The sequence below is a fragment of the Miniopterus schreibersii genome (assembly GCF_964146895.1).
Source record: "Miniopterus schreibersii genome assembly, chromosome: 5".
In the NCBI taxonomy this organism is placed as follows: domain Eukaryota; kingdom Metazoa; phylum Chordata; class Mammalia; order Chiroptera; family Miniopteridae; genus Miniopterus; species Miniopterus schreibersii.
In genome coordinates, this window is record NC_138106.1 from 81,795,540 (window position 1) to 81,809,919 (window position 14,380).

Here is a 14,380-nt window from a genome sequence, read left to right on the forward strand (position 1 = left end):
GGGATGCAGGGGACCAGATTCCCTTCGAGAGGCAGCCCAGGGACTGGCAGGTCAGTGGCTGAGTTCCAATCCTGCTGTATGGCGTGAAGAACACGCAGAAGCAGGGTCTGTGTGGACAGCAACACACAAAGTTTGCATGTATGACCTTTTATTTGAAATGTATTTCACATCCCACTCATACTACCTTTACTTCACTCCCTGACTTCACTCCCTGTGTGAAGAGCACTGTGCCTGGCACCAAAATACAAAGATGAACAACTTACATCCTCTGACCTCAAGAAACCCACCATCCTCCACAATCTTTCCCGTGATCCCTGACTAGATACAAATTTCCTGAGAACAGGGCTTCAAGTCTTATATTCCCAGGTTGCATATTCATTTATTTCACAAACATTTTAAGTATCTAACATCCTAAATATAATGCTAGGAATACAATAGTGAGAAATGCATGGCCTCTCTCCTCTGAAGGAGCTTACACAGTGGAAGGAACAAAAAACAAAGGCTGAGAGCTGAGTGTTGAGACAGGAGAGAGGCACAGAGCTATGAGCACACAGATGGAACCCCATACCCAATGCACCCGCTGAGGCTTGGATGGAAAGGTCTCCTAAAGAAACTGATATCCAACTGAGGCCTCAAGGATGAAGTTATCCACCAAGAAGACATCAAAAGTTTCCACACAGATACAGATGGAAGTTTGTGCAAGGGTCCAAAGTAAGAGAACTTGTGGAACCTATAGGAGCAAGAAGGGCTCAGACAGCATGAACTTGTTGCTGGAGAGGGGGGAAGTGGGGATCAGACCAAGAACAGAGCTCAGCATTACAGAGAAAGAATTTCATCCTGAGGGCAAGTATGTCGGTATTACACATGAGATGGGCAGTAAATATTTGCTTTGATGCATCAAATAATCTTTCAAAGCAGTCCTAATCCTCCCTAAGCCGAGTCAGTATGTCTGACATCAGCGAAGAACACAGAGGAGTCCCTAGCAGAAGGCAGCTCTGGGAAATACCTGGAACAGTGGAGTCCAATAAAAATATGACGCGAGCCACACACGTAATCTTAACTTTTCTAGTAGCCATATTCTTAAAAAGTAAAATTAAGATTACTAACATATTTTGTTTAACAGAATATTTCTGAAATATTGTTTCAAATGTGGTATTAAAAATATTAAGATATTTTACTTTCTTTGTACAAAGTCTGTAAACGTCACGTGCATTCTGTACTTACCTCACATCTCAATCAGGACTGGCCGCAGTTCAAGTGTTCCATGTGTGGCCAGTGGCTACCGTAGTGAACAGGGGAGATCCAGGATGGACTTTTCTGAAAGCATTTCTTAGAATGTGTAAGGTAATTGTTTGTGTTTGTTTTCTAATTTATAAAAATAATGCAAATCAGTTTTTCAATGGGAAAAAAACAAAAACAAAAACAAAAACAGAAAAGCTCAGTTTGAAAAGTACCCAGAAGCCCATGTCAAAAGTACCAGCCACATTGGGGGGTGCTTTTCAGAACCTGTGCCACGTCCACAGTAGGTGCAGGGCAGGCTTTTTGGAGTAAGGTCTGTATCAACAGCTCTGAAACCTAGTGTATTAAACGAAGTTCTGAATTAAATGAAATAGATTAATTCTCTGCTTCCACAGTTTTATTACCTTTTGAGACTATATTTAAACAAGCGTGTCCTAGAATTCTGGAGTTTTACAGAGAACCACTGCCATCTTAGGGAAACGCTGCTCTCATATTACCTACAGCTCTCAGGCTGTCCTGCTCTGCCAACTTTTCTTTCCTGTCACTGGACTACCCTGTGTTCCCATTTTCAAAAAAAAAAAAAAAGGAGGTAGGGAGGAGGAAAGTGCCTAATATGTAACAAAAACTTCATTTCAAGAGCCTGGAGGGTTTGGCTACATCCACTGTCTTTGGCTTTATTATTTGGCAATTACCTTGGAGGCCATAGTGCCCCCTGAATGACTATTTCACTTCATTTTCCAGGCTTCTCTCTCCTTAGAAGTTAGAAAATGATGAATTCCACCACCTCTCAGCCTCCGGTGGAGTCCTGTTCCAGAAACCCCCTCATCACGCAGCAAATCATTCCTGTGCTGTACCTGCTGGTCTGTGTCGCAGGGGTTCTGCTCAATGGTGTGTCAGGCTGGATCTTCTGCTACGTGCCCAGCTCCAAGAGCTTCATCGTCTATCTCAAGAACATTGTCGTCGCCGACTTCCTGATGAGCCTGACATTTCCCTTCAAGATTCTCAATGATGCAGGCCTGGGCCCCTGGCAGCTGGGCGTGTTCGTGTGCAGGGTGTCGGCAGTGCTCTTCTACATCAACATGTACGTTGGCATCACCTTCTTCGGGCTCATCAGCTTTGACAGATATTACAAAATTGTGAAGCCTCTCCTGACTTCTTTCATCCAGTCAGTGACTTACAGCAAACTCCTGGCAGTGGGGGTGTGGCTGCTGATGCTCCTCCTCGCTGTCCCCAACATCATCCTGACCAACCAGAGTGTTAAGGACATGACACATATAAAGTGCATGGAGCTTAAAAACGAACTGGGACTCAAGTGGCACAAAGCATCAAACTATATCTTCGTGGGCATCTTCTGGATCGTGCTCCTTCTGCTCATTGTTTTCTACACCGCCATCACGAGGAAAATCTTCAAGTCCCACCTGAGGTCCAGAAAGAACTCCATTTCCGTCAAGAGGAAATCGAGCCGCAACATATTCAGCATCATGTTAGTGTTCTCTGTCTGCTTCGTGCCTTACCACATTGCCAGGATCTCCTACACACAGAGCCAAACAGGAGGCTCTTACAGCTGCCGGACCAAGGAAATCTTGCAGTATGTGAAAGAATTCACTCTGCTGCTGTCAGCGGCAAACGTGTGCTTAGACCCCATTATTTATTACTTCTTATGCCAGCCATTTAGAGAAACTTTGTGTAAGAAATTGCGCATCCCACTAAAAGCTCGGAATGACCCAGAAATGTCCAAAACCAGGAGGGGAAATACGATGCATGAAAGCACAGACACACTGTGATTTCTCGCCTTTCAAATGAGGTCCCTGGGTGTGGGTTGTAACCCTCACTCAGTCAAGCAGCGAGAGGAAGGAATGTGAAATGACCGTGATAATGATTATCACCTCTGAGCATCGCTATCCAATTTAGTACAATTAATTAATTAAAATGTAAGTTTCCATGCTTTGGTGTAACATCAAAGAAAAAATAATACATATGTTTTTCAATCATATCAAAATAGAAGGTTTAAATTTATAAACACTAATCTGGTCAGTTAATGTAGCACTTTAAACAGGGGATAAGAAAAGACAGCCATCAAGACAATTCACAGGGGTGTCTTCCTTCTCTAAATGCAAGAATTAAGTTGGTAAGTTACGGAAATTTTTCAAGAGGATCGTTAAGACCAACTTAAAGGCAGACAGTTTGATAAAGGGCTAGAGGCCTGTTTGCAGTGAGGGAGTCAAGTTCTCTGATTTGAAGGAGAAAAAGCAGACACCCAGAAAATCACTTAAGAAATCCTCTACTGATCTCTCTCAAGGCATTTCAAAGGAAAGCAGATATAAATTATGTATTTTGCAATAAAAATTTAATTCTTTTCTCACAGCATTTTGAGGATGATATAAAATGCATTTTTAATACATCTTCTACAAAGACTGGTTAAGCCACTTCATGGGCCTGGAGTTCCAGCGTTAGAGTGTCCTTAAAATGGACTCTACTGAGGGAAGCTGGATATGGGCAGGTGCCGGCAACTTCCCCTATTCATGGCAAGGACAAAAAACAGGATGCCTGGGAGAAAGAAAGACACACACTCTCAGGCTGGCCACATACATTCTTCCCTGGGGCAGGGGAAGCAGTTCTCTTAGAAAGCAATTAGGTTTGATTAAAAAAAAAATCTAAAATGTATAATAATGAATGACAAGTTATACAGAAAATGAAAACTTACACATCACATTTTCTGAAAAATGAATTAATATGTGCAGAAATAAAATATGGTTGCTGGCTTATGAGTTATCAAAACAATTCTTTCTCTGCTATTAACTGGCTAGAAGACATTCAGCCCATCTTTCCAGTGTTCTTTTCAAACATTTTTGTAAGCCATGTTTTTATATATTTCATTCTTTACTGTATATGTATTAATAAAGAAACTATTTTTAATAGTCTCAATTTTTTTAATGATTAATCAAGATATGAAAAAACATTATCAGATTTCCCCAGAGTCAAGACATGAAGTTGTTTGTTTAAACACACTAATTAGGACATTCAAATTTTATTTATGACTGACTTTTCAAAATAAGTACTGCATATGCTCCAGGACCTCATCAGACTTTAAGCAAAATTCAGAAAGCACACCTTAAATTGAGGAAGAGATAGGAAAGGTTTTATACTCTATGTCTACTTTTTACCCTTGTAAAAAGCTCCCTGCTCCCAACTCTGGGTCAAAAAACAAAATCACCAACCTACTTCAAGCATGCTAGGTGAAACTACACTTGCTGTACTTGTTTGGCTAAATATATCTTCATCATTTCCATTGGCCAGCACAAATTACTAAATGCTGGCATTTTAAATGCCCCTACTGGACATGGGCAAAAATGAAAGCAAAAAAGAGAAGATGAGGAACACAAGTAATGCCTTGTGGTCTAAAACAGATCAGCAATGTGAAAGGCAGGATTTCTCAAAAGCAACATGCAGTGCAGGTAAGGATACCATGAAGCAAGATATGAGGAAGAGTTACTACATTCATAACTTTCAGGTCCAGGGCTACAACACAAAGGAAGTGGTAGAGCACTGGCAGCAATGACTAACTCCAACTTCAGGAGGTCGCCAGCACTAGAGCAGGTAGGCAGCAGGAACTCCTCCCCAGGCCCCTCTGTAGACAGAGCTTTCCTGTATGTCTTCAGGTGTCAGGCTGCCCAGTGCGGCTTACACATCCAGGTGCCTGTGGTGGCAGGGAAGGCAATGTAAGCTTCGTTGTAAGAAAATGGAAAATAGGGAATGTTAATGATGATAGTGAGCTCCAGTCTCACCAAGAGAGGCCTATAGGCCCTTGTTTGCCCGTGTTTTGTGGTTTGATGTAAAACTACAAAATTTTAAAGTCCCGGGGCAGCAGTGAAAAGAAAACACATCTGTGGAGGGAACATGATACACAGACAGCTGCTCTGCATTATCTGGCATGCAGAAGACTAATAGAAAGGTACTCAGAAGTGGCTCTTGACTGAGACTAAAATGACCCTTTAACAGGAATCCTCACATTTTCTTTAACTAAACTGAGGTTCCCTGTTAATTCATAACTGATTCAGCCACCTACACAAAAATACTCTAAAATGTTTTTATAAAATCATTTGTGAAAAGAATCAAGAAACAAAGAAACCACAGTCATGAAACCCACCCACAGCAATGCCCACACTGTGCAACTGTCCTTCATAAAACCTCAACATCAGTAGCGCTCACTTGCTGGTTATCCCCTCAGCTTCCAACCTCTCTTTTCTCAGCAGTCAAAGCATGTTTTTTTCCTTTGGGAAATTCACCTTCCCCTGTTCTCAGCCATATGCTGTCCTGGAGCCCACCCTGTCCCCAACATCAGGGTGAGGCCATGATTGATGACTAGCATGTCCAACTCCACTGGTCCCAAGTTGAGAGGGAACGGGACCCAGTATGACCCAATGAAAACAAGTCCTAAATTCCTAAAGGAATTCTCTAGAAGGCTTGCCAGAAGTGCCTCTTCCATTTTGCCACCACAAAAGGAAAGCCTACAGCCATCTCTGAGCTGAAACTAACCCCATGCAAGGTGACTAGAGAAGTGGTACCAACCCAGCCCTGGTTCTAGTAACTGAGGCCCCTCATCAGCCCTCAACTAAAGCTCCATCCACAACTGTGGACATTCAGGTCTGTCAGCCAATAAATCTCTTCTACTGCATAAGCACTATTTTAACTGTATGTCTTTGTCACCTACAAATGAGAAAGTCTTGATACATTGGCTTCAGCTAAAAAAGTGGTCCAGGAACTCTAGGAAACACCCTACGTTAAGCTGTGCTTCCATCTGACACAGCAACATATGTACCGTTGGTTCTGCAGTCTGTCCTTAAACCTCCTACATCCTTTACCTGACTCTGGAGAAAGAGGGAAAGTCAGTATCTTTATTAATACAGAAAATATCTGTAACACCAAGATAACATCATAGAAACTACACACAAAACAGATCATTCCCCAAAAAATAGCCCGGGCTATAGTTTTCCTTTCTCATACACCACTTTTAAAAATGCCTTAACCACTTCATAGCACTGTTCGTACTAAATGATTAAATATTCTACAACTTTATCACAGTAAATATACTTTTTAAACTTTATTTATAAACTAGCTACAGAAAAGAAACAAATTATTCAATGAAATCAGGTTTCCAGGTTGACAGGGACTAGGAAAAGTGACTGCCTCCATTCCCGTCTGCCCCACCTCCAGGAGAGGCTGCGGTAAAAGCCAGGAAGCAATGCTATAAAAACAGGCCCATCTCAACAACAACAAAATATATGAAAAGTTTTCACTAATAAAGCTTATGAGACTACTTCTCACCTTTGAAGGACCTCACTGTATAATTCTATGGCTCCTCTCATGGTCAAAGCTAAGATCTCCTCCCAACCCACTCACCCCACTTCCAAAAATATTATCTCCACTCAGCGCTCTGGGAACCCAAAACGCAGGACTCTTGGTCAGGGTCACCCTGTTGCCTCCCCCTCCCTGCCCCACCCACAGAATACGCATGTCCCCGGAAGCCCAGAGCTACACTGGTTCCCCCTCCCTCCCATATCTCCATCACTGGTGAATTGCTAAGCCCCCAAAATGTGGAACAGAGCTTCCCATGGCTTACTTTCCTACCATTCCATCTCCAACATAAAAGGACACCAAAGGATGGCTCTTAGCATCTCGATACAACACTTCATATCACTTAAAACAATTTCTTTGTAAAAGATCTCCTACATGTAACTTGCAGCTTTTTTCAGGCTGCTAATTATTTATGTTCTCCAAGCCTGTAGCTCTCCAAAATAATATCAGCAATCTGCATCTGACTGACTCAAACAAAATTTAATCCTCATTTTTTTATACACAGCCAATTTCAACCTCCTATCATAAAAAAAGTGTATTTTCTCACCTGTTTGATATTAAGAAAGTATTTAGGTGACTAAAAAGCTAGTTTGTGAAAGGAAAACCAGTGTTTCCATCAATGCTGTTCAAAATGAGAGCTCCTTAAACGTTTACAAAGTTACATTCAGAGTGTCCTGGTGATGGTGAGCGCTGCAGAATAGTTAACTTCTAACTGGAAAGATCAAAAAGCAATCTGTGCTATATCAGATAGTGAGACTGCACGAGAGACACAGGAAGTCAACAACCCCGGTTCTCTCTTCCTCAGACTTCCCTTCCCAGGACTGAAACACTAGTCGGCTCCCCTCTCACCACAGACATTGATTTCACCTCTGAAATGGCTCCCAACCGCCTGTCTCTTCCCCTCTAATTTCAGATCCTCAATGCCTCTCACCTAAACTGACTGCAGTCATCCTCTAACTGGCGTTTTGCCTTCCACTTTCTCCCCTAACCCCACACTCCAACAGCACAGATCTACCTACCTGCTGAACTGACAGCTCCTCCCACATAACTTTCCTGAGCTCGCCCTGCTGACTTATTAAAGCATCCGAGGCTGACTAGGTTGATCCAAGATTTGGACTCATCCCTGTCCTCACTGATCCTGCTCAGATACTCTAAGTACCCAGATTGCCCAAGAGTCCCCAAACATACTGCGCACATCCCAATCAAGTGTCATGCCCCAAGCATGCCTAGTCCTCCCACTTCTCAGAAGCATCCCTTCACCCCACCTCAGGCACCTCCTGGATTCACTGGTTCTAACAGCCAGTAGTAAATTTGAATCATTGCAGGTTCCACATATTCCTGTCACCCCTTCTACACTGTAAGATTCTAAAAGTCACAAAAATATTCCCTAAGATGGGAGTTAAGGAGACAACCAACAGCCAATTATATTTGTTGTTAGAATTTTTCTTTACTTCATCAAAAAACAAAGATTCACATGAAAAGAAAGGGATAATTTCTCCAAAGAACCTTCTCCTGGGAAGTAACAACAGTGTTTGTAAATGTAGAGTTCTACGCTTTGAAAATGTGTTACTCATAACTTCATTGAAAGTGGACCATAACGACGCAAGTGGAAAAGGGAAAAAATGAACTCAGTGACTAAAAACAAGCAAGATAACCTTTAAATGTTCTTTTTTAGGGATTTCCCTCTAATTGATTATTTTATAACCATGGGTGCAACAGCAGTCCCACTCCACAAAAGAAAGAGAAAATGGACTGTATGTGACCCAATAACACTGTAGTCAGTAAGAAGGCAGAAAACCAGAGGAGGGGCGAGGAGACCGACAGGGAATATGCTCAGCCCTCTTACAACCACTTCACATTCTAAGAACATGCAAAACACCTTTGCCTTCAAAACATTTCCAAGCTTTTACTCTTTCATTAAAAAGATAACAAACAGAGGCAGAGCTTAAATCATGCAGACATAGCAACACCTTGGAAGAGCTACATGTGCACTGCACACATCATGTAAAACCACTCTGTCTAGTATGTCCATCACTCATAAAGGTGAAGCTACTAATCTGAGTCAGAAAACAGTGTGATCCAGGTGGGAAAGAGGATCACGTGCTTAAAAAAAACTTTCACGGCACAAACCAAAAGCACAGTGGCTCAAAGAGGAGACTGACCGGAGCCACCCAAGCTTCTAGACAGATGTTTTGATCATCAGCATTCATTAACCAAGGAACAGCCCTCTGCCCAAAGATCATAAAAGTTTCAGGGTGCAAACTGCTGTTGAGAGCATCCTAAACTGCAAATCCCATGAGAAAAGTGGCAACAGTAGGATACCGTTCCACTGCCCAGTGGCACTCAAATTTGAACCGTGGCTAACACTAAATGGGGGACCTGCTGGCCTCCCTTGTAACCACTGCTTCTGCCCAATACTTTCATTTAAGAAGCATTAAGTGCTGGGACATTGGAATCTGTTAGAAAGGAATCTCCTACTGTCATGGATTCCTTAAAGAAATAAGTTCTCAGGCCTGTGTCTGGCAGTGGCAGTGGCCACCTACCCCAACATTCATTTGCCCTCCTCATTAGTTCCAAAGGGATGCCATGCTATAGTAAATTTTAATGACGTTAAACATTAAAAATGATACTTCTACTGAGACACTGTTTCTTAGTATTTGTGTCCAATAAAATCAAAAGCATGATTCGTGTGGACAGGGGAAACAACCACAAAAGGATTTTCTTTCTCAACTCATGGGGCAATTTGGCTTCAGTTTTTAAACATATAAAATATACATTAAAGTAATTAATACATCATTTCTAATAAAAAGTATTGCCATGACCAAGGTAAGGGAAATAACTTCCCCTCACTCCTTCCCACTGGGTTTTTGAAGCACTGGGTTAGGGTGATGTGTCATTTCCTAGAACACAAACATCTGTTCTAATGAAACAGAAAAGGTGACTTACGGAAATTCAAATGGAACTCATGTCAAAACAAAAACAAAAACAAAAACAAAAACAAAAACAAAAACAGGGACAGTAGCCCCCACTGTGAATAAACTTCCACAAAACAGGGGGTGCCTCAAGCTCACTCTCAAAAGGAAGGACCTCAGTCAGTTAAGAGAGTAGTTTCCCACTATCCCAAAAAGGAAATGAACTCTGAGAATTGGGGTACTTCAGCTCTTGTACGTCTGGCAATCCAGACACAAAAACCGTAGCATTAGTGGGTTTTGAAGGACAGTCAAGTATACTTCTTAACTCTGTTTATACCCCAAAGTGAACATGGAGGTAAACATATAAATACTTCAACCCAAAGGAAGAAAAAAATAACTTTACCAAAAACCGTTTTATTTCCGTTTTCCTCCACGTCATGTTAAAACCATCCACCACTCAGTTGGCACCAACTCGATCTCACCCAATTCCCTCCCTCTCAGCCTCTCCATCCGTCCCCCACTGAACGTCAACCCTGATCACACTGCTCACTTGCCTGACCATGTGCAAGCCAGTCTTTTCTGACATGTGTTTTCAGAGTCCTGTCCAACAACAGGGCACACAGGTCTTAAAAGACAGATCATTTCCTAGCACTGTCATGATAAAGCTAACCCTGGCTCCGAACCAAAATCCAATAAAAGTCTGAGAGAGATTTGGTGGTTTTCCTCTAATTTTTAATAAATATATGTAAGAAACTCTTCTTTTGCAAAATAAAAATAATAATTACATGGATTTGGAAGAACACCAGAATATCTGAAACAAATGGCCATGACCATCATAAGCATCCTTACATTGCTTTTCTCAAAAGGTCCCTTAGACTCTCCCTAAATTCATTTCCTCTAGTTTGACATCTCCCATTTAGTCTTTTGAGAAATTTTTTTTTGTTTCTTTTTAAGTTTATTGTTAAAAGTATTACAGATGTCCCCTTTTTTCCCCTCATTAACCCTCTCCACCCTGCTCCCGCCACCTCCCCAGGCCTTCCCTGCACTATTGCCTGTCCATGGGCTATCTATACATGCATTAAGTTCATTGGCTAAAAGTGAGTACCAAAAGGGATTCAATTTTAGATTCTGGAGAGGTTCTTTCTGTCTTTTTTCTAATTATTGGGGAAGACGACTAAGATTTATCAGGAGGAAAAGAGATGAAACCGAAGCACCTATGAAACCAATGAAGCAATAGAAGAAACCAAACCATGGCTGACTGGGCAATGGTTCTGCAATTACAAATCAACTTTGTACCTGCAGACTTAGAAATTCCTAAAATGTGCCTGAAACGTAAGCTCATATTGTCTTTTATAAAAGCTAACCTTATGCAAGAAACATAACCTAACAGAGCCAACTGATGATGTGTCTGTCAGGGCCCTCACTATGCTGGGCTTCACTCAGACACTCACTAAATATCTGCTCACCCACAGGCATAATGAACAATGACCCAAACATTTAAAATGCATAATTACATATAATCTAATAATAATGAAATACTCATCTTAATTCATTAATTTATTTGGCCCAAATTGACAAATACTCATTACGGGTCTACTCTAATAACTTAGGAAAAGAGATTCAATATATTCTTGAATGAAAAAAGTACAAACCATAAAACAGTATGTATAATGTAAGAACATTTTTAAGTGGGTGTATACATACACAGAAAAATTTTTAAATGTATGTTAACAGTAGTTATCTCTGTATTTCTATTTCCAAATTTTTCTACAATGAACAAAACAATAAAGAGAAATAAAACATACAGTATTTTACCAGAGTATGTTAAATCACACCTGTTTTTGTTTGTTTATTAATAGATGTCTCCAGCAGAATCCAAAGTGCAATGATTTTTTTTTCTAAATTATAACTTTGAAAGGCTGATGAGAATCAGAATGTAGAACTAAAGAAATTTTGCTTGAACACCTAATATCTTAAACTCATAACTCCTTTTAAGGAACAAAAACTGAGGTTCTTTAAAATCATTATGATGCAAAACACAACTTGGGTGTTTAAAAAAAAAAAAAGCTAGGTACTACAATGGACAAATAAAAATCTTTCCCCTAAAATTAGAATAGACAAATCTGAATTGCTGAAGAAAGCATACACAAAATTGAAAAGAACTTCTTTAGGAGACTTTATACAGTTAAACTGTTTGCAAACCACAGTTTCGTCTACGTCAATATGCAACATTTTAAAACCACACAAAAGGAAAGGAAATTTTTAGTACGGCCAGCAGCCCCTCAATAGAGCTGCTACTGCTGCAGCCAGACGAACTGTTCACGCTGCTGTGAAGACTGGAGAGAGGCCCCTGAGGCTCTGAGAATACACCCCCAGGTATGTCTTTTTAAATACTTAATATATTCAACTGTCTTTCCTTGGAAGGGAAATCTATGATTTTCAGTGTTTAAACCATGTAATTGGAAATGTCAACAGGTAGTAAGGTTGCTGGGTAAGAGGACACCAGTTATTAAACTCTAAATAGATTCTCACAGTAAACTACACTAAAATTTTCTTCTACATGAAGAGCCCATCCACTCTCAAAAAGACAGCTTAATTCATAAAGACTGAATCCTTATTTATACGTGAGCAGAACTACTCAGTAACTCAATTTTATAACTGGATAAATAAAGGCCATGTTAGTCTTCACAACAGGCACAAAGGTTCTTAAAATGACTTCCTTCTACACACATTATAATAGGTAATTTCAAAAAAATTCCATAGTGACTTCCATAAAAAAATCTAATGAGTTTATTTTCTAAGCAGTGGGCACTTGATCCAAACAGAGGAGACACTTGAAATCGTTTCTTGATTTTGCTGGAGTACCATTGGATACCTCAGATTTGCAGAGGCTAATAAGTAGTTGACAAAATATTTATCAAGCATTTAGTTTTCAAATTCATGAGTCAGAACACAGATGTTATTATGGTATAATTTTCCCTCAAATTGACATAACCAAAACTTTTAAACAAGAGATTTGGTTTCTGTTGCAACCTTGACTGAGGTTTAGGAAGGCGCTGTGAGGCACTACATGATTCTCAAGCATTATCAAATATACAGATACACTGCAATTACTTTGAAATAGATTACCCATGGTCAGTTCCAGTTACAGAGATTATTAATTGATCAAAAAAAATCATTCTCTAATCCTTGTTTACCATACATTCTTCTATAAAATGAGGCTTTATTGTATAATTGTATGAGCAATGGGGGCACTTGAAAAAAGCACATTATTGTGTTACTATTACGTAACATTTGAAACACAAGTGCCTAAACCAAAATCCTAGTGCCTCACAAAGGAACGCTGAGCAAAGGTGGGAGACAAGACCGACCTGCACCAACATTAGCTTCTGACTGGAGAAGAAAAGGACATTCAGGATGCCACAGGACACAGAATGGTCACTGCGAACACTCAGTCATCAGGGTGTCAGTGAAGCCTGGGCTGGACTTCAGACGTGAAGAGCTTCCTCCCGGCACTGAGGACAGGCAGCACTCGGGCACAGGAAGGACAAGAGCAGAAATCTAGACAATGATGAACAAGGTCCGATCCCAGGCTGTTCCAACAAGCTGTGAAGCCTTGAGCAACCCAAGTGCCAGACCTCACTTTCCTCAACTGATCTGGGGATTGGACGAGATGCTATCAATAAAGGTCCCTCCCTCCTTAAAGTCCTATGAACCCAAATTTTATCACAACCAAAAGTGCAAAGGAAGGAAGAAACAGTTCACGGAACAGCAAAGGCCCCGGTAATCTAAAGTAGAGAAGAGGGATTGAGACAGTGGGGATGGTATGGGGGACTAGGTCATGGGAACTTTGAAAGTAAAGGAGGTTAGGCTTAAATGACAGAACCTAGGTTTGGTTTTTAAATATATATATATTATAAAATGAAACATCAAAATACATGATGCCTGCTCTTTTATTAATACAGTACTTTGGAAAAAAAATTAATCATGAAAGTTGCTCAGCATATAGTTCCTGCCATATAGCAAGCACTTAGTAATGTTTGGCTGCTATAACAATTATCATCATCACCACAATCATTACTACTATAATTATTGAGGCAGACTTTTGGAGTGTTTGTTTGTTTTTTAAATCCTCACCCAAGGATATGTTTATTGATTTTAGAGAGGAAGAGAGAGACGTAGGGGGAGGAAGAGGGAGGGGAAGAAGGAGGGGGGAGGGAGAGGAAGGGGGAGAAGGAGGGGGAGAAGGAGGGGGGAGGGAGAAGGAGGGGGAGAAGGAGGGGGAGAAGGAGGGGGAGAAGGAGGGGGAGAAGGAGGGGGGAGGGAGAGGAAGGGGGAGAAGGAGGGGGAGAAGGAGGGGGAGAAGGAGGGGGGAGGGAGAAGGAGGGGGAGAAGGAGGGGGAGAAGGAGGGGGGAGGGAGAGGAAGGGGGAGAAGGAGGGGGAGAAGGAGGGGGAGAAGGAGAGGGGAGGGAGGGGAGGGGGAGGGGGAGGGGGGAGAGAAAGAGAGAGGGGGAGAGAAAGAGAGAGAGACACACACATATCAATGGGAGAGAGACACATTGATTGGCTGCCTCCTGCATGCCCCCTGACTGGGGCCAGGGATCGAACCTGCAACCCAGGTAAGTGCCCTTGATCAGGAATTGAACCCGAGACCCTTCAGCGTGCAGGCTGGTGCTCTAACGACTGAGCCACACATGCCAGGGCTGGAGTGGTTTGGAACATGGCTTCTGAGATCAGAAGGTCCAGGTTGGAATCTGGCTCTATAACCAGCTATATAGCCTTCAGTGTTACTTAACCTGTTGTGCCTGTTTTCTCATCTGGTAACCAGAGATAACAACACCTGCATGGCAGGATTAATGAAAGACTAAATAAG

At 41.4% G+C, this 14,380-nt stretch overlaps 2 protein-coding genes across 3 annotated transcripts in view; one reads left to right on the forward strand and one right to left on the reverse strand.

Annotated features, from left to right (window-relative positions):
• P2RY14 (purinergic receptor P2Y14) overlaps positions 1-4,156 on the forward strand; it is a 49,102-nt gene extending 44,946 nt beyond the window's left edge. For both annotated transcript variants that reach the window (XM_081137799.1, XM_081137798.1), the window contains one exon: positions 1,981-4,156. In XM_081137799.1, the coding sequence (XP_080993925.1) occupies positions 2,007-3,023 (1,017 nt within the window). In that variant the 5' untranslated portion in view covers positions 1,981-2,006 and the 3' untranslated portion in view covers positions 3,024-4,156. The remainder of the gene's footprint in view (positions 1-1,980) is intronic.
• Positions 1-14,380, reverse strand: part of MED12L (mediator complex subunit 12L) — a 322,191-nt gene that overhangs the window by 201,151 nt on the left and 106,660 nt on the right. The gene's annotated exons all lie outside the window — the stretch shown is intronic.